Source organism: Taudactylus pleione, unplaced genomic scaffold (genome assembly GCF_031769625.1).
Source record: "Taudactylus pleione unplaced genomic scaffold, aTauple2 ptg000100l, whole genome shotgun sequence".
Lineage (NCBI taxonomy): Eukaryota > Metazoa > Chordata > Amphibia > Anura > Myobatrachidae > Taudactylus > Taudactylus pleione.
The window spans coordinates 4,930,101-4,951,460 of NW_028284502.1; the positions used below are offsets into that span (position 1 = coordinate 4,930,101).

General features: G+C 45.0%; 1 protein-coding gene across 1 annotated transcript in view; it reads left to right on the plus strand.

Moving 5' to 3' along the window:
- Window positions 1-2,886: 2,886 nt before the first annotated feature.
- The window catches only part of LOC148525807 (sodium-coupled monocarboxylate transporter 2-like), a 121,105-nt gene continuing 102,631 nt past the window's right edge, over window positions 2,887-21,360 (plus strand). The window contains exons 1-3 of the mRNA XM_088470449.1: window positions 2,887-2,892; window positions 3,400-3,438; window positions 10,394-10,459. Coding sequence (XP_088326575.1) covers window positions 2,887-2,892; window positions 3,400-3,438; window positions 10,394-10,459 — 111 coding nt within the window. The remainder of the gene's footprint in view (window positions 2,893-3,399; window positions 3,439-10,393; window positions 10,460-21,360) is intronic.

Below are 21,360 nucleotides of genomic sequence, written 5' to 3' on the forward strand. Positions count from 1 at the left end.
CATACACTTGTAATTTCCAGGCTTTCTGGTGAGAAAATGTGTGGAAGGTTGTTCAACATGATGAGAGACGTCATTATGTATAACCAGATCCTTAATGCTACAGCCCCTCTTATACGCCGGCATAATCCGAGTATCCTTAAACATCTGGAGCGAAGGGTCATTAGAGACTATAGGCCACATCTTTTTGGCTTTATGCATGATGTCACCTGATGATAGATAAATATAGATATATATAAAAATATACACACACTCACTCACTAGGGGGCACCAGACAAAATTTTGCCTAGGGCACCAAAATGGCTAGGGCCAGCTTTGCACTACTCCAATTTCACACACCTGGTACATACTGATCATTATACACAGGGCACTACTCCAATATGTAAGTCTAATTTGTGTGATCACAGTAAGCCACTTTAATCAGTCAATAACCACAAAATGAGCACAGATCAGGATTTATGCTCCCCTTTATCACGCCAGCGCTCCAATGTCTAAGCATCCTCCAGTAATTCAAGTTATCCTGCTGTGAGACGATCAAGGTAGGGGTGCCCTCTCCTGTGGTAGACGGGCCCTTCCAAACACACAGCAGCCAGTAAATAGTACATCAGTCAAGGGTTTCCGTGTAATTAGCCAAGGCTCGTTTATTGTGCAGTAAAAAAATAAATCATAAAACAAAATCCTAACCCGTCAGGGTTCTAACTAAACTGGATCCCTCTCTCAACCATAGTAGGACTCCTGCCCCTACCACAAACATCTGCACAGTACTCACTGTCAGTAAATCACAATGGGGCTTATTCATCATACTTAAAAATTCTCTGGAGGTAATTAGGTTTAGAACTCGCATGGAGTTCTACCTAATTACTGGAGGAATTCATCATTCCTCCTCTCTATAACTATCTATTCCAAAAAGCTGTCATTTTTACGATGACAGCTTTTTGGGAAATATAGTTTTCCCTCTCTACACTAACCGCAGCTGGAATCCGTGCTGCACATGCGCTGTTACATCTGTAAAACCAGCGCATGTGCAGCACTGCATACAGATGCGGTAATTTTGTGTCCCCCTCACGCCCCCTCCGCATACTTCCCCCCCGTCCCTGCACTTACCTGCCCGCTGCAGCGCCTCCGACTCTGCCCTGCTGTTCTGATACATGGTCTCCCAGCAGCACACAGTACAGTTTAGAAAAAAAAATAAGTTTTTTTTTTCTAAACTTTATTGTGTTCTGCTGGGAGAACTCGTCTCAGAACAGCCACTGGAGCCAGAGGACGGACCAGAGTGCCGGAGGGAGACGCTGGGGGACCTGCACATGCTGGAAGCTGGTTAAGTGTTACTTGCTATTTGCCACCTCACAGTGGCGAATATTAACTCCATCAAATCCTGAAAATACATAATTTTCGGAATTGGATGAATACCATAATTTCCACATCCCCATGCTAATGTATGGGGAGTGTGCAGAGCCGGCCCTAGTCAATTTGGTGCCCTAGGCAAAATTTAGAGTGGTGCTCCCTAGCAGATAATCCCACCACCAATCTAAGGCCCTCATTTATCAACGAAGCATAAACCCTTTAGTGATCGTTAAAGGAATTATACCTTCTTTTCTGGATTTAACAAACAGTTACAGGTGCAAGTACTAATTAGCTTGTTCTCAGGGTAAAGACCTGAAATGTGCCTAATGGATGGAGCCTGCCTTCACTCTCCATCCATAACCACAGGAACCCTTATCCAGCTTTACTAAAGCCCAAACTTCTATCAGGTCTGTTTTAATAGATATAGGTCAGAAACCTGGGACAAATATATATCCAGTGTACAACCTAAGCAGTGCTTTTGTCACACTACATATATAAATGGAGCAGCCAGTGTTGCCTAATGCATGATCTACTGTAGCTATGCATAAGCAATGTGTGTTAATGACACCTGCCCATAAATATATTACAACATCTTTGACTAACAGCTTAACACCACTTTATAAAACTGGAAGTCCCAGCATGCCCTTCTGACCAGAGCACCCAGAGACTTGTAATTAATGACACAATCATTCATTGTGGGTAGGTGCGGGGCTGCTGCATTAGGCAATTTCACGTGCTCTAGAACCCTCCACAGCTCTGCTTTCTTTGTGTTACACTCTCCTTAAGAGGCCACACACCATGCACTGAATGGCTGATAGACATGTCTGTTTTCCTCTCGGACCTTTGCCGCTGATTGCACAGAACGCTACACACAAAGAGCCAGCTAATCCCCGGTAAGTTTAACGATCCCTGGCAGCAGCGTTTGGAGCAGACTTAATTTTATTGTTGAAACGGCAACCAGTCTGGCAGTTTTGAACTGGTTTTCAGCCCCCCGCCTCGCAACCGCCACCGTTTGTCACGTAATCCCATGGGACGATTCCACAGATGACGCAGTGTTATTACATGTAAAGATATCATGTCATCATACAGCGGAACGTGTAGTACAGAAGGCGATAAGATGCACCAATATATATATTGTTACATCACATCGCTGTGTTGCTGTGTCGCACCCTCATTCAGGCGTGTAGCTAGCTTTACTCTGTCTGTAATACCCCTTTCACACTGCATTCCAGGGTCACATTCCAGGGCCCTGGGTGAGACCTTTTTAGACTGGCGTCCCGACCCTCTTATTGCCAGGTCAATGACATCACTGCCATCATGTGCCGATCATCTCCAAGCAACAGCTCTTCTTATGCTGTGAATCAGTTCACATTGTACTGCGAGCCGGGTTGAATCCCTATTCAACCTTGCTCGTTACCCGGGTTGAAATTCATGTGAAATAACCTGGGTTATTGCTGGCAGTGTGAACGGGGTCTAACTCTGACCAGGGCTGCCGCTCCTGCAGCCAGTCAGTAATCGGCTTAGTGGTACACACTCACCCTCAAAATGCAGGTACTGCTGGCCTCTAAGGACTTTTCTTTAAAAAAAAAAAAAAGGTATTCAGGTGACTTCCAGGCCCCCAATATCCCACTGACCAGTGCTGGCCCTAGGCATAGGCACAATAAGCCAATGCCTAGGGGCATTTCAGGGCTCTGCCGTGGTTCTCCCCCCCTGCTGAAGATGCCGCTGCGGCCTGGTCCGATGAGATGGTCCCATGTCCCCCTGTGCTGGGCTGGTCCCATGTTCCCCTGTGCCAGGCCGGCCATATTGCGCCGCAGCTATCGCGATCGGAGATCAGCTCCGATCCGGCAGCTGCCTGAGGCCTGGCTTCCCCTTTCCAAAATGGCCGTGGGAGGGCTGCTGCGCATGCCCACCTGCAGCTGCTCCTCCCATGGGCCTTTGCGGAGCTCGTGAGTCACACCTCATGGCTCCGCCCCCAGCTAAGGCCGGACTCAAGCACCTCTAGGCCATGGAATGCAGGCACACACACAGACTCAGAGGCCAAGCCGGTAATGGCAGGAGGAGGAGGGGCGGACGCTTCTGGCAGTGGCACTTGCAGTAAGTGTGACACTGTCACACACATCTTATGTATATTATGGGAATGACTGGGATGCATACTGTCTGTATGCAGGGGTCCTGTGAAAATTGAAGGGGTTTTATGTGTATACATAAAATACCATGCATTGATGTAGGCTGCACTTCAACATGTAATAATTGTTTAGGTGACATGTACATGTGCAAGTGCAACCTACATAAATGTCAATGTGCATATTTTATATAAGTAACAAACATATATGATACCTCATTATTATATAATTTTGGGGTCCTCATATACTATATACTGTATAATGATTTAGGTGATGGGATGATATATATTGCAGGTGTTTGTTACTTATATAATCATGCCCATTGATATTTATAAATATTAAAATATTGAAATTAATGTTCGGAACCCAAAGTAGTCAATACATATATTTATAGCAACATGTTTATAGCTCTTTTTGGTAAATTGAATAATTAGGTGTATAAAAGTCAGAAAAAAATATAAAATATAATTAAACTTAAAAAATGTCCACCAATACTGATAAAATGTTCAATGCTGATTAGAGCGGCAGTGGTAGAAGCAAACAAACTCATCCCTCTCCCTACCAATCCCTATCTCTGGTGGCTTCATAATCTCCCTCCTGCTGTATAGTGAATCTGCATGCTGAGTCACCTGGAGGCAAGAGCTGTGTTTTGCGTTGCTCCGCTTTGGTGCTGTCTTTCCCTGGTATCTTACATTCGTTGCGGTAGTGGGACTATGAACCCATCTCCCGGCATATCAGCTTCGCCGCGCGTAGTCTTCACAGCGTCTGTGGTTCTGGGGTCCTCTCGTCACGTACTGTGACGTCAGTTATGGTAGAATGTGAATACACCAACACGTTTCGTCATGTGCGTGACTTTTTCAACTCACCTTGTCAGTACGTAACGAGAGGACCCCGGAACCACAGACGCCGGGAAGACTTCCAGAAATTTCCAGGGCTGGTTTTCCATCCCAATCCGCCCCTGAGCAGCAGCAGCATTAGGTTAGTGAGTAGGTCCTTTAGCTATATTAGCTATCTCTAGGTGGGAGAGGGATGTTTACGTCGACAGCACCTACTGAGGAGGGCCACCTGTTTTTTTCCTGAGGGGCTTTTCAGCTCGGTATGAGAAGTTGTTAGGGGGCACCAGTCAAAATTTTGCCTAGGGCATCAAATGGGCTAGGGCCGGCTCTGCCACTGACCATATTTGGTTTCCATACACAATACATAAATGTGTATATTTATTATTTACCCCTCTAAACTGAATTTATGTCCAACTCTAAGGGGCCTACAGTATTCATCAACACTAAAATAATGTTCAAATAATCAAATTCCGAAAATACATAATTTTCGGAATTTGATGAATACCATTATTTCCATATCCCCATACTAATGTACTAATGTATGGGGAGTGTGGAAATTAACTCAGGGGGACTTAACCAGGAGACATCAGTGATATCTCCTGTGCTAAGTGTGTTCATGAATACTAAAATAACAGTAATTAAGGAAAATGTCCTTAAACACGTTATTTTAGTGTTGATGTATAGGCCCTTAAATGACAGAATGAGATGTGCACACCACTGTTAGGCAATCAAAATAATAAGAAAAATAGTATTGAAATCAATGGCGTCTTTAGAGAGGAGGGGGCCCGTGTGCATCCCCTGTCACAGGCCCCCTCCACTCACCCTGACGGCCGCAGCCGACTGACGTGGCTGGCAGGCCACTGCAGAATCAGTAGACTCTGGGCACTACATAGATACGCCCCTGATTGCAATATAAAGTATTGTTTGAGATAGTAACAGTGTATAAAATGTTCTATGCATATAATTATCTCCACTAAGGTGATAAGTTCAGTTCCTGTATGGGATGCTTTTCAGTTCACAGACCACTCAAGAATGTAGAAGTCTTGACTTTTCTGCAGTATATGACAGTCTAGTTACAGATGTCTGTTTGAAATGCTGTGTGTGCAGGTGTTGATATAGCAGAGTTACACACCAGTGGATAACAAACTATAAACAGCCCAGTTACTTAACAAGTGGTGTTGGTTTATTGATGAAAGATAGAGGGATCTATTTACTACACTTCGCATTAAATGCAGATTGTAGTGTGATATTAGGCAATATCACAGGGAATTATCAAAAATCCCTTTCAGGGACCGAGCTGGCGATAAAGCTCTGTCCCTGTGAATCCCCTCTGCAGCCTTATCAGCCTTTTCGTGCAGTGTGACCACACAGCTCATCACTGGGGCCGGCTCAGGGCTCTGCTCTGCCTGTTACAGCAGAGCAGGAGTCCGGTAACCGGGGAAGACCCTGGATAACGCCATCTCCAGGTGGCGTTATTATCCCAGGGCCTCCCCCGGTATTTTTTCACAATTTATTTTTAGTAACTTTGGCCAGATCACATTACAGTTATGGGAAATGCGATCATCTTACTAGAAATATGTGATACTTAGGGCTTGGAGTAGAGTTTTACAAATCCTACTCCAATTGCCCTTTAGTAAATATAGGTGATATTAAAATAATGTAAAAAGGGTGTGAAAATACCCTTTTTCACTTTGTTTTAGTAAAAATAATGTTAATAAATAGAGCCCACAGTCAGACTCACTGCTAAATGCATACTGGTGATCAGAGCCGGCCCTAACCAATTTTGATGCCCTAAGCAATATTTTGGGTGGTGCCCCTAGCACCATCGCTAGTTCCGCCTCTGACCCAGCAACCCTCTCCAAGCACAGCACCAATCAACCAGCTGTAGAGATCACAGCAGCAGCCAGCAACATCCAACACTCATTGCAATCCACAGAGCTGTAACTAGACATTTTAGTGCCCTGTGCCAGCAAGAGCATTGGCACCCCCAACCTCAATGCCCAGCAGCCCTCTTCCAGTGGCAATTTTTGTTACTGCCCACTGTTTCTGCTCCCCAGTCCCGGTGCATGAGCTGCTGCCCGATCAGAGCTAAGCTGATCGTGTTAGGACAGCAAGAGCAGAGGTGCATCCTCCTGTCCCGGTCCCATAATTACCCACTGTCAAGCTGAGTTGGCCCTAGGCTTGGAATGCATGCCCCTAGGCATTTGCCTAATTTGTCTATGCCTAGGGCCGGCGGAGCTTAAGTGAAGCATTGTTCTACTGTATATAGCTCACAAGCCAGTGAGTGTATGCTCCAAGCGGGTAGCAGCACAGGGATCTGGAACAGCTTTAAATGCAGGTATTAACCGGGTGCTCTTTCGTAGCTATGTAGGAGACTTCTGTCTCCCGCCATGTCACTCTACATAGTTAGACTAGATAGCCTCTGCACATGCTCAGTAGTGAGCTCAGCAGCCATCTTTGGAAAGGGCATGAAGCCTCCCTGGAGGACAAGAAGATTGGAGTCTGTGCAGTAGTGCACTCCTCTTCTAACAATGACTAGGTAAGATTTATCAAAACTTCTAAAGAGGTCAAGTTAAGGTGTTGCTCAGAGCGTCTGATCATATTCTAACTATTAATTATCTAGTACATGTTATAAAATGATAGCTATAAACTGATTGGTTGCTAAGGGCAACACCTACACTTGTCCTCTTTATAAAGTTTGAAAAATCTCCCCATCTGTCTTGTTGAAGTAAGATGACACCCAATGTCATGTGGTTCCCTACTGATAGATCCTGAAGCAGAAGGCTCCATTACAGATAGGCAGGGATTTGGCATTGCTACCTGCAGATTACTTCAGATTATAATCTCCATGAGTGGTTGCAATAGAAAATAGGATACAGTATGCCATTATTCTCTATATACAGTACATCAATGTATGTATCCCCCTTCTAATTAAATGTAGAAGATCCCTACCTTAAGCATTTTGCCTTCAGGTCCAATTTTTGCTCCTCGACCTCACTTCATTTTGTCCTCATATTCCTAGTCCCTGATGCAGAAATGGAAATAAATTAGGAGTACTGATTTGTTATTCTCAAACTTCGAGCACTGGAGGGGGAGGGGGGGGGGGGTTGGAGATATGTATTCTTCCCAATATGCAGACTTGAATGCATTCTGTGATGCGACCGCCTCTATGTGTATCAATCATCACCAGTGTACATTTGTACTATCCCTGTACTAGGAGCTATTTTTCTGGAAAATTAGGTTCAGGAACTGTGGGTGGAGCTACTGGGGGCAGGGCTATAGAAAACACAATTATGTATAAATTATAGATACTTACATATATAATATATACACTTATATATAGTATTTAGAAAATAAGGCACTCAATAGGGACTTTAAAATAGAACTTAATTTATGGAAAATACAGTTGGCTCAGGACATTACTTCATAGAAGTTCATGAACAGAGGGCCTGATTTAGCAAGGAATGCAGTCGTTAACACTCATACAATCGGCTGATTGTTGCATACTGCGAATGTCGGGCGAATGTAGGTGTGCCAGTGCGTTTCAACAACATTGCAGGGCATGCATAAATTATCTACTGCAATGCCATACGCAGCCTGAGGCCTGATAGCATGCATGGAAGTTAACAATTTCTGAGCAAGATAAGTACTTGTGCAAGTGTGCGTGAGACTGCGATGTTACTCGATTGTACCGATGGTTTTGCAGTCCTGCTAAACATTATGGATGTGCGCTAAGTAAAGTTTACGCCCTTGTGTAGTGCAGCGTTGGCATTGCAATCACAACAGATTAGCATACTATCGCTGTTGAACTGTGTGTGTAATCGCTATTGCATTCGCAGTTGCGTTACTTGCTGATTCATTCCCTGAGTTCCTGCTTGGTCCTGCTGAAAAATAGCATTGCCTGTACTAGGTGCAAAGGATTCGCTCCTCACACAGGCACATTTTTACTGACATCCAACTCTGCATAGCCTGCAATAGCATCGGTAATCTGTCACTGGACTTTGCATACACGAGAACGCCCCATTACAACACAGTTACGCCTCTTGTCACTGTCATAAATGTATATACAAATGCGTACAAATCTGCATCACCTGAACTTGCATATGCTCGCATCTAAATGCAAGATATGCTCCGCAAATAGGCATACATCCAGCCTTGCAACAGCCCCATAAATTGTTGTCTTCCTCTTACACTGTACTAGTCATATGCTTTGTCACCTCAGTCCCTCCCCCTTATTCCCACGGCTGTATACTGTACTTACACATTTCCGGTAGCCAGGAGGTCCTCCATCCTTTCTGGTTAGGGTCTGTCTCATCGGTCCCTGCAGTGGGAGCCGTTGGAGGGGTGACCAGGCTCCCACTGCGTATGCATGTTGGAGACAGGACAGACCTTACAGGAATATTATATAGATCTTCAATACTATTTTCATATTGGAGCTATCACTATAAAAAATATTTTATGGGGAGGGGGCCTGGACTGCACACCCTAGCTCTTTCTAATGGGATGTGCTACCTAGCTGAGACTTAGTACTAACAATATAAAAAAGAGAGAGACCAGATGCACCATACAACAACCATTAGTAATTATACATCATATATTTTGGTATACATTTGGCCAAAGTCATGACCTTACCCATCAACGTCAAGGTAACCTCATCGGGTAAGTCCCTAACACTATGGGGGTTCATGTCTGAAGCATGGGGCACCCCCAAACCATCCCAGCCAAATCACCCCAGGGCACCACACAAAATAAAATAAAAAAACTAGCAGTGAAGTGTTATAGTGTTATGGTGCATACACACGATCAGATTTTTCCTTCAGATATGAACGATAACGATTTAAAAATCGTTCAGTCGTTCATATCTGAAGGAAAATCGTTCATATCTGACATGCCTGAACGATGGACGATCAACGATGCGCGTTCCCGTTTGTCAGATAACGATATCTGACATCTGATGGGTTTGCAGTCAGACTTGGACGATTCCATTCATTTTAATGCAGTCAAAAATCGTTCAATCGTTCAAATCGTTCAAAACTTTGGTAAAATCGTTGAAATCGTTCAGATCGTTTAATCGTTCAATCGTTCATCTGACAAATCTGACAAGTCTGACAAATCTGACCGTGTGTACGCTCCATTAGGTAAGTGAAAGTGGCTGCTTAGTGTTGAAAGTGTTAGAAAAAGAAAATAAATGTGTGAAAATGTGTCATAAATAAAAAACAAATGTAGAGTGATAATGGGCAGGATGTACTAAGGTTGCGGTGACCATTCCGCCAGTCACCACAGCCTTACTAATCGCATATGTACTAACATATGCGATTAGTATCACAAAGGAGCTGCCCTTTGCGAAATAGCCGACGCCGGGTGACGGGGTCTCCGTGGGACCCCGTCCCCTCCAAGCCCTGGGAGTTTCCTGCTGGTCACATGTGCAGGAAGCCCCGGGCTCCTCCTCCTCCTCCCTGCACCCTGAAGAAGATTAGGAGGAGGAGGAGGCGGATGACCCAGGAGGAGCGCGGGCCGGCGACAATGGAGTGCATGTGAGTGGGGGCCAGCGATGGGCGATGGTGGGGCGGCAATTCGGTGGCGAAACGTCGGGAGTGGGGTGCGTTAAGAAGCCCATAGGCTTCTATAGGGTATCGCCAGGTTTTTCTGGCGTTATCCTCCGTGACGAAAAAATGGCGGCCAGGGCTTAGTACATATGGAAATGCGGTAAAGACCCCGAAAACGGGGTTTTTACCACATTTTTCCTTTAGTACATCCATAAAGTGTTAAAAATAAGTGTTAAGTGGTGATGCCCCAAAGAAGTCCAGCCAGAGCAGTTCAAAGGGCTCCACGCCCCAAAGTTCACCCCACAACTGACTTGTTTTTTTTTTTTTTAAATAGTTTTTTCTAAATTAATTCACTTTGGCAATCAGTTCACGTGATGTAATCTATGGAGCAGAACCCAGATTCCCCCATTCTGCTATTCAATGACTCAAAAATAATAAATACATTTGAATGAGTTCCCCTTTATTAGCATTACATTCTGTTACTATATATTCTTCAGCATTTTTTAAACAACTAAAATATTTGTATTTCTCTTGTATCCTGTAGTACCTAGAGCTCCGGTTTAACAGGGTTGTCCGGTATGCTGCAACAATTATTTACATTATACAAACGGTAAGGAACTAAATGCACGAATCATGTATATATTTGTTGAAAAGTAAAAGACTAGAAAGTTACATTTCTGCCAGAAAGAACAAGAGGTTGATACATAACAGATGTTGCTCTTAAATGGCATTCTACGTCAGGGTCATTGGTTATTGAAGGCAACACACAAATATTTTATGTACTGTATATAAAGTTCCCCTACACTTAACATTTTTAAGAACTTCAACTAATTGTTTTAAGAAATCCCATGTCTCCACTCTGACTGAGGAATAATGGAGGTTCAGTTCTTGATGAATCTTTTAACAATACCCTCTCCAGAACTTCTTAGCCTATAGAAATGTTATTGAATATACAGCGATTACGCACGCAATCGGCCGATTGTTGCATACTGCGCCTGCACCGCAGTATATGTGCGCAAAATCACAAATGCGATCGGGACTGTGCACACAGATCATTGATTGACAGGAAATACCTCTTGGGGGTGGTGACGAGGGGGTGGTCAGAGAAACGCAGATGTGTCAGTGCATTTGAACGCCGTTGCAGCGACGTGCATAAATAATCCACTGCGATGGCATACGCATCTTATGTACGCACTGCGTGCGATGAGGTTAGCAATTCCTGAGTAAGGTCAGAGTTTGTGCAAGCGTGCGTGAGGCTGCGATGGTACTCGATGTTTCCGATGGTTTCGCAGTCTTGCTAAGTATTACAGATGTGTGTAAGGTAAGGTGGACATCCTTATGCTGTGCTGCGACGGCATAGCGATCGCAGAGGATTAGCACATCTTCGCAGTGAGCATGCGTGCGTAATCGCTATTGCAATTGCAGTAGCGATCCTTACTGAGTCAGACCTTTAGTTGAGAGGAAAGCTGCATACACACAATGATTTTTTTAACGATTATCGTTAAACAATATCGTTAAACGATAATCATTTGATAATCGTTTGAAAATCGTTCACTTTCTGAGTCAAACGATGAACGATTATCGTTCATGCGCGTTCATGTTTGTAGCTCAGTCAGACTTGTCAACTCAACGATTTTCATTAAGGGAATATGCAAAAATCATTTGTAGTTCAAAAAAATTGTTCATTACACTTTAAAAAATCTGACAGAAAATCGTTGGTAACAAAATCGTTGTGTGTGGGTAATCACTATTTTTGCTCCCTGTTAATCTCAGGGGTGGTATACTAGTGTTGTCTAATTAATCAGCATGATCAACAGCAGGTTTAGTCCTGGTGATAATCATCAGTGGCTTGTGGAAAGTGTAGGTTAAGGCCCCCATACATCAGAGATTGATTGCAGCAATCATGCAATTTGAAATCGATTGTGTATAAAAATCTTTCCCTTTTTCAATCGATTGCAGATTGCAGAATTGCCACAATTGATTGAAAAAGGGAAAGATTTTTATGCACAATCGATTGCAAATTGCACGATTGCTGCAATCAATCTCTGATGTATGGGGGCCTTAAGTCAGTCATTGGTGTTTGCTAAGGAAAATCTAATGCAAAGTAATCCACAATAGCCTATCACATGCAATGTCTAATCTTTGAAGCTAGGCAGCATGGTAAAAATAAAAAAGTAATAAGTAAACAATTTGATACCCCTATATTACCTGTGTAATGATGATAAGGGGGTGAAGACATGATAAGTAAGGGAAATAACTGCTGTGCACAGTTCCTTACAGTTTACATACAATTTTATGCAGTAATTTAATGTCACTGTATCTTGTCTCTTCAGCTGCCCCCTTTGGATTTTCTTGTGTTATGAAATAGACACAGTGATTGCCATACTGGTACATGCATTAAACCCAATGCAACATAAATAAAGACATCATACTTCACTAATTGCTGTGCATTCCCCACATTGTCCAGTAGTCATTGCATCACAAGAAAAGTTGTCTCTCTATTACCCCTTTTACACCGGAGCTAAAACCCGGGTTTTGAAGGGTTAACCCGGGCAGCTCCCTAGTGTAAAAGGGGAGAGAGTTGGATCGCCGGGTCGAGTGACCCGGCAATCCAACCCAGGTAACTAGCAGGGTTTAACACGGGCGTAGCCCGTGAAACCCAGCTGTGAGAACAGCGCACTCCGGGTCACGATGACCTGGAGTGCGCTGCTAGCCGGCCGATTGGTCCGGCTTCAGTGGCTCTTGGAGATGATGTCAAAATTCCGGGTCTGATCCGGATAGGAACTTTGTTCCAACTCCGGGTCAGACCCGGAATTTAGGTGGAAAAGGGGTATTACTTAAACAGCACATATCACATTTTATTGCCAAGCATTTTTAGTATACTAAGATTTCACTCTCCTCCATTTGTTAAATAAACTGTGGAGCTCATTCAGACCCGCTCTCTAAGCTGCGGATGCACGCTATGGCCGATTATTGCACGCTATCGCACGTATGTGTATGGATCAAAGTACGCATGCGCGAACCAGTCACTGCATCCCGGGAATCATGCGCTCATAGTACACAGACTGGACGCTATTTTGAGTGACAGATAGGGCCGTTTGTGGGTGGTAACAGGGGAAGGTGCTTGTGAACGAGGGAGAGGTGCTGCAAGCGCAGGCGTGTCTGGGAAGCCGCATCAAAACAGAGTTTTATGGGTGTGCATAATTAGCAAAGGCGATCGCAGTGCTTGCGGTGGGGTAGGGTCTACCTCAAGCGCTGCGTGCAGGTCCGATGGCTCTCGATGGTTCTGATTATTCATACACTTCCTGGAGATGACGTGTGTTTAAATAGAAAAGTGGGCGTCTTTATGTCGGTGTGCGTTCACTCTGCCGTTGCTCTCTAAGACATAGAGGGCGTCCTTACATCGGACAGTTCGATCGCAGAATTTGCATACCTGGCCCCTTTTAGCTGCAAGAGAGCGCAGCTTAGCGTCCGGGTCTGAATGAGCTCCTGTATCTATCACTTCTCCAACTTTCAAATTCCAGGAATTCTTTAGCTAGTGCTGAGACATATGTAATAACCTCCCCAGAACTCTTAAGACCTCGACCTCTGTTATGTACTGAGTGCCTGATTCAGCAAGGAACGCAGTTGCTCATATGCACGCAATCGACGGATTGTTGCGTACTGCGCATGCATCGCAGTGCGTGTGTGCGAACCAGCTACTGCGATCAGGACAGCTATCGCGGAGGATACGCAGACCCATGGCAGAGTGATTGACAGGAAGTGCCGTTTGTGGGTGGTGATGTGGGGTGGTCGGGAGAACACAGGCGTGCCAGTGCATTTTAATGGCGTTGCAGGGGCGTGCATAAATTAGCCATACGTAGCCTGAAGCCTCATAGCGTGCACTGAAGTTAGCAATTCCTGAGTGAGGTCTAACCTGCCTTAACTGTGCGTATGGGTCTGATGTTACCGATTGTTTCGCTATGTTGGCAAACTATGCGGATGTAAGGGGAAGTGAGCGTCCTAATGTTAGGCGGCAATCGCAATGCGAATGGATACATTTACATATCACCGCTGATATTAGTAACTGCGTTGCGAGTATATAAGCAGAATAGCAATCTGTAGTGAATCAGGCCCTGAGACATCTGTAATAACTATCCCAGAACTCTTAAGACCTCCGACCTTGTTAGCACCGGGACCCGACGGGGTGCATTCGGTACCAGGATCCCTGCTGATGATATCGCCATGCAGGTCTGACGTGCAACGTCACTGATGACACACGGAAGTGCGCACACACTGGTCGACTTAAATGCTTTGTTGTAACGAATGGTCATTATTGGCAAATTCATTTACAATGTCATCTAATGTGTACCCGGCTTTATAAATCTCCTGTGCTCACATAGGAATATACACCTTTATGTGCTGAGTGGGAAAAACAAACACAATAGTCCAATGGTTCTTAAGCTTGGTCCTTGAGGCACCCTAACAGTCCAGGTTTTAAAGCTATCCACACTTAAGCACAGGTGGCTTATTTAGTACCTCAGTAAGTTTGATTATACCATCTGTGCAAAAGCATAGATATCCTTAAAACCAGGACCATTAAGGTGCCCATCCACTAGAACAGTGGTTCTCAAACTCGGTCCTCAGGACCCCACACAGGTCATGTTTTGCAGGTCACCCAGCAGGTGCACAGGTGTAGTCATTACTCACTGACACAGTTTAAAAGATCCACAGGTGGAGCTAATTATTTCACTTGCGATTCTGTGAGGAGACCTGGAAAACATGCACCGTTTGGGGTCCTGAGGACCGAGTTTGAGAACCTGTGCACTAGAAGACCTGAAAACGACTGCACGATTGTTATCATGCAGTCGTTTGTCAGTCGGTGATGAGCCTGCACTGAACGAGCAGTCGTTCAGTGAAAGCACAGCAATCATCTGCAAACATGCTGAACCTGCACTGCGGCACTATAATATCAGTTTACCAGCTCTCTTTTGTATGCCCGACGGTGATTATTGCAGGCCAGTGAGATCCTCACACTGACTGTGAATTCATACATTCATTTGTAATATTGTATGCATTCCTATGTATTTGAGATTATCTAGTATTATGGTATATATCATGTTATTATGTTTTATTTATTCATCATAGATTAAACCAAGTGTGTTCAAAGACGTTTCATATAGTCATTTTCTATATAATCTCACTCCTGAGCACCATCTCTCTATATTTCCAGAAAATGTTCTTTGGAGGTACCACAACTCAAATTTATTAGCAAGCAATATAGAATGATGTGCTGCATAATTATGTATTGCGGATACTAATGTGCGGCATAATTATGTATTGTGGGCAGTGGCGGTTTTAGGGACGGGCTAAAAGGGCCCGTTGCCCTAGAGGGCGCCACTGAGTACCCAGACAGAAAAAAAAATCCCATAAGAGAAAAAAAAACCCCAGCGCCAGTCCCCCCCGTGCTAGCCACCGCAGGGAGGCTCCATTTGACATGACGTCCGTCCCAAAAATCCATGGAGCCGGAGTTCACTCCTGAGCTCTGGCTCCAGCATAGAGCACTACCGGAGGGACATCATGACGTCATGACGTTTCTCCCATAGGTCCGTGGTGGAGCCGCGGTCTTACTGGACGGCAGCGGACGCAGCAGCGGGGCCTAAGGTAAGTATTGTGTTTGTATCTTAATTGTATTTTTTTTTTTCAGAAGGGAGGCATGGGGGCATGGCTATAGGACATTACTACTGGGAGCACGACTATGAGGGGCATTACTAATGGGGGCATTAATATAGGGGGCATTACTACTGGAGGCACTTCTATAGGGGGAATTACTGCTGGAGGCACTACTATAGGGGGCACTAATAACGGGGGCATTACAACTGTGGGCACTACAATAGGGGGCATTACTACTTTGAGTACTACTATAGGGGGCACTACTAATGTGGGCACTAATATAGGGGGCAATACTATTGGGGGCATTACCAATGGGGGCACTACTATAGGGGAATTTAGCAATGGGGCATTAACACTGTGTGCATTACCAATGGGGGCATTACCACTGCGGGCACTACTAATGAGGGCATTGTGTAAGGGGCATCACTGCTGAGAACATTCTATAAGGTGCACCACTACTGTCGGCATTGTATTAGGGGCACTACTACTGTGGGCATTAGGGGCACTACTACTGTGGGCCTGGTGTATAAGGGGCACTAATTTGAGCAATGTGCAAAAGGGGCAGCACTGTGTGTCATAACATAAATAAGGGACTAATGTGTGGCATAATTTGAATTGGGGATACTGTATAATAAAGGGAATTACTGTGTGCGGCACAATGTATTATACAGGGTATTACTGCGTGTGACATAATATATTATACAGGGCATTACTGCGTGTGGCATAATGTGTTATACATGTTCTTACTGCGTATGGCATAATGTGTTATACAGGGCATTACTGCATGTGGCATAATGTGTTATAAAGGGCATTACTGCGTGTGGCATAATGTGTTATGAAGGGCGTTATTGCATGTGGCATAGTGTGTTATACAGGGCATTACTGCGTGTGGCATAATGTGTATTACAGGGCATTACTGCGTGTGGCATAATGTGTTTATAAAGGGCATTACTGCATGTGGCATAATGTGTTTAGAAAGGGCATTACTGTGTAAGGCGCATTACTGCACATGGCAATTATTCGCCACTAGGGGAGTGCTTGAAGGAAGCCCAGTACCTTCATTAGTGCTGGGCACACCCCACAGTGTGATGAATTGGGGGTGTTCTGTAAGGACACGCCCGCTTTCCAGAGGCGTGTGCGCTTTCAGCTCACGTAGAGGAGCGCCATCTAAGAAAATTTTTTGGCCGGGGGTGCAACTGTGAACTTTTGCCCTGAGCTCCACAATGTCTAGAACCGGCCCTGATTGTGGACACTGATGTGCGGCATAATCACAGTGATCGCAGTGAGTGACAAAATATGTGGGTCCCAGGGACCCTCCACTTTAAAAAAATGGGGTCCTACCTGGCCATTTCTGGGTTCCATCATAATTTATGCTTTAGAGCTCCCCATATGCCTCTCAGTCCTCCCCACACATTACACATTATGCCGCACATTAATGCCCTTTACACATTATGTCACACAGCAGTGCCCGGTCTTTACACATTTTGCCACAGCCATGCCCGGGCTTTAAACATGGCGCACATTAATGCCCGGTCTTTACACATTATGCCATGCAGTAATAGCCCTTACAAATGATGCCACACAGCCATGCCTGGCCTTTACACATTATGCCGCACATTAATGCCCTTTACACATTATGCCGCACATTAATGCCCTTTAGTCCCTCTATGCATTGCCCCCAGCAGTAGTCCCCCTACGCATTGCCCCCAGTAGTAGTCCCCCCTTTGCATTGCCCCCAGTAGTTGACCCCCCTATGCATTGCCCCCAGTAGTAATCCCCTTAGCATTACCCTAGTAATAATCCCCCTATGCATTACCCCTAGTATTCCCCCTATGCATTGCTCCCAGTAGTAATCCCCCCTATATTACCCCTAGTAGTCACTCTATGCATTGCCCCCTGTAGTAATCCCGCTATGCATTGCCCCCAGTAGTAATCCCACCAGGAAGTGCCCCCAGTTGTTTACTCTCTATGTATTGCCACCAGTATTGGCCTACATATTAGTGACCTGGGCCTAATGCCCAGGTCACTCACACCTTCAATTGGGCCTAATGCCCCCTATGTAGCGTGGGCCTTGTGCCCACCTATATACCCACAGGCCTATTGCCTGCATTTATCCCACGGGCCTAGTCCCCGAGAACCCTGGTGGTCTAGGGAGGGGTAAATAACGGTGGCCCAAGGCCACCTACCCGTACAGGGGAAGAGGCTGCGGTGTGAGTTTTGTTAGCTCTTTTTCTTTCCACCCCCGCAGTCCTCTTTGGTCCCAAGCTTCATTCTTCTGCTGCTGGCCAGTCCTGGCCAGCGGCGCTGACTCTTCCTTTCTTCCTCCTTGATCACGCCATCTTCTGGCCTCTTGCGCGGCCGCCGGAACTGTTCCCACACCGTTCTTCTGTCTTCAGGAGGGCTTCACTCCTCCCCTCCGCCAATGAAGTTTCCAGCTCAGCTTTGTCTAATTCAAGATGCCACGAGTGGGTGGTGCTATGACGCGGTGAGCCACGATTGGCTCATTCGCGTCTGCCTCCTATTGGCTGCTAGAGCATGAGCCGTTTGGCTTGCAGCCAGTGCCAAACAACTGCCGCGCTTCTTGGCTTGCAGGCAACACTAGGCTTTTACCGCCGACACTAGTGGAAGGGACCAGGCAGTCCCTTCACCAGGTACCAGCCGTGGTGGCTTACCCGTCGCTGGGAACAAACACACTGTCCCAGTGCCAGGTATGGATGCTGTGCCGATACTGGGATCAGACACTTGATCCCAGCATGGCTTTCCACAGCAGCAACCAATGAGAGTCTATCTGACTCTCTTTGGCTCCTCTAACAGACAGCATTGTGTATTTCTCAGAGGGATGTGCTGTTCTGCAGCCAGCTGTCAGGGATTGGCCACAGCACAGCGCGTCCCCGGGGACCCGGGAACTTTGTAAAAGTGAGTCCCCAGTGCCTGACATCGGTGAAAATACGTGCTATAGTGTGTATTTGCGTACACTGAATTATGTATTGTGGGTACTGATGTGTGGCATAATTATGTATTGTGGCACTGATGTGCAGGACACTTATATATAGTAGGCACTGATATGCTGGATACTTATGTATAGCAGGCACTGATGTGCAGCATTATTTTATATTACAGGCACTGATGTGTGGCATAATTTTATAATTCAGGCACTGATGTGCAGCATAATTATGTATAGCAGGCACTGATGTGCAGCATAATTATATATTAAAGGCACTAATGTGCGGCATAATTATGTATTGTGGCACTATTTGTGGCATAATTATGTATTGTGGCACTGTGTGCGGCATAATTATGTATTGTGGCACTGATGTGCGGGATACTTATGTATAGCAGGCACTGATATGCAGCATCATTTTATATTACAGGCACTGATGTGCGGCATGATTATGTATTGTGGCATTGTGTGCGGCATAATTATGTATTGTGGCACTGATGTGCGGGATACTTATGTATAGCAGGCACTGATGTGCAGCATAATTTTAAATTACAGGTCATGTTGTGCGGCATGATTATGTATTGTGGACACTGATGTGCGCCATGATTATGTATTGTGGACACTGATGTGCGCCATGATTATGTATTGTGGACACTGATGTGCAGCATTATTATGTATTGCGGGTACTAATGTGCGGTATAATTATGTATTGTGGCACTGTGTACAGTATAATTATGTATTGTGGCACTGTGGGTAGCATGATTATGTATAGCGGGCACTGATGTGCGGCATGATTATGTATGGTGGGCACTGATGTGCGGTATGATTATGTTTTGTGGAGACTGATGTGCGGCATGATTATGTATTGCAAACATTGATGGGCAGCATGATTATGTATTGCGGACACTGATGTGCGGCATGATTATGTATGGCGGGCACTGATGTGCGGTATGATTATGTTTTGTGGAGACTGATGTGTGGCATGATTGTGTATGGCGGGCACTGATGTGCAGCATGATTATGTATGGCGGGCACTGATGTGCGGCATGATTTTGTACTTCGAGCACAGATTTGCGGCATAATTACATATTAAGTACTTTTGTGTGGCATAGTTATGTATTGGGACACTGATGTCTGGCATGTTACATACTGTATATGGAGCACTTATATGTGGCATATTACTGTCCAGAGTGCACACACCATAGGATAATACGTATTGTTTATTTAAGTGTTTGCTCTACAATATTATGGGGCCTATTTATTAACATTATTTTTACTAAAATAAAGTGAAAAAAGGTGTTTTCACACCATTTTCACATTATTTTAGTATCACATGAATGTACTAAAGGGCAATTGGAGTAGAATTCACAAAATTCTACTCCAAGCCCTAATTATCACATATTTTAGTAAGCAGATCTGGCCAAAGTTACTAAACATAAAATGTGAAAAAATACCCAGGAAAGCCCTGTGATAATAACGCTACATGGAGATGGTGTTCTCAAGGGTTTCCCCTGGTTCCCCGATTCCTGCTCCGCTCTAACAGACAGATCAGAGCTGGGAGCCGGGCCCCAGTGATCAGCTGTGTGGTGTAAACAGACCACAAGCTACAAGACTTACCTGTATCCATGGTGCTCAGTGATGTCCTCCCTGGGCTCTGGTCAACTGGTCTCCCGGCTGCTGCACTGTGACCCTGGTCAGCTGCTGCATAGAACAACTGACTGGGATCACAGTGCAGGAAGCTGACCAGAGCCTCGGGAGAGGACATCACAGAGCACCAGAGGTAAGTGAAAGTGCAGGGAAGGAGGGGGCGATCGCGGGTGGGGGGGTCGTGGCCGCGTGGGTGGTATGGTGTAGCTGGTGGGGGCTTGCGTGGGGACCATGTCACTGTATTTTTGTGAAAAATACAATGATAAGGCTGCGGATGGGATTCGCAGGGACAGAACTTTATAGCAAGCTTTGTCCCTGCAGGGGATTTTTGATAAATCCCTGTGATATTTACTAAATTCGCAATGCAAATTTAGGCAAAAATATTGCACTACACTGCATATTTTATGCGGATTGTAGTAAATAGGCCCCTTAGTAACCATACTGTCCAACTTCAGAAGGTTAGTAACATGTTTAGTTGGAAGCACAGATTTTAACTCATATCAGAGTAGTTGAAACTTAAATGATAGTGTACATGATATGGAAAGTGTAAGGTCCAAATAATTACTGCGGTGACAGTGAAGCTGGACACCAGGTTACTACAGTACAAACTGAAATTATTTAACCTTGGAAAAATCAGCCTACTTTATGACGTGTGGAAATTACGCATGTGCTCATGAAATTGTTTCCACCAGCAACGTGAAATACAGGTTATAAAGTTCTGTGCTCCCTTTATATATTTACCCTCTTTATAACATTGTCCGTCACCCCACTAGCGGCTCTGGCGCTGTCACTTTGCGGCCGTCCATTTCACTTATCTGTAAATGTGGCTGGCCTTCCACTCCTGGTGGTTCCTGCTGTTCTGCATCTAACCAGCTACCAGCAACTTCAGGCACATGTTTGACTCATCCTATCAGTGCTTAGAGCACTGACATCTGGCAGCACAATTGCCACATACAATATACCATACATACTGCTACAGCCTACCGTGCACCTATTCTCAACATCTGTCCTACCCATTATGTATTTATTTAGCTATTATGTATTTAGTTATTTATAATATAGAGCACACACATATTCTGTAGCGCTTTGCAGAGAATATTTGGCCACTCACATCAGTCCCTGCCCCAATGGAGATAATCTATATTCCCTACCACATGTACACACATAATGTTTTGTCAGTAGCCAATTACCCTACCTGTATATTTTTGGAGTGTGGGAGGAAACCAGAGTACCTGGAGGAAACTCACGTAAGCATGTGAAGAATATACTAA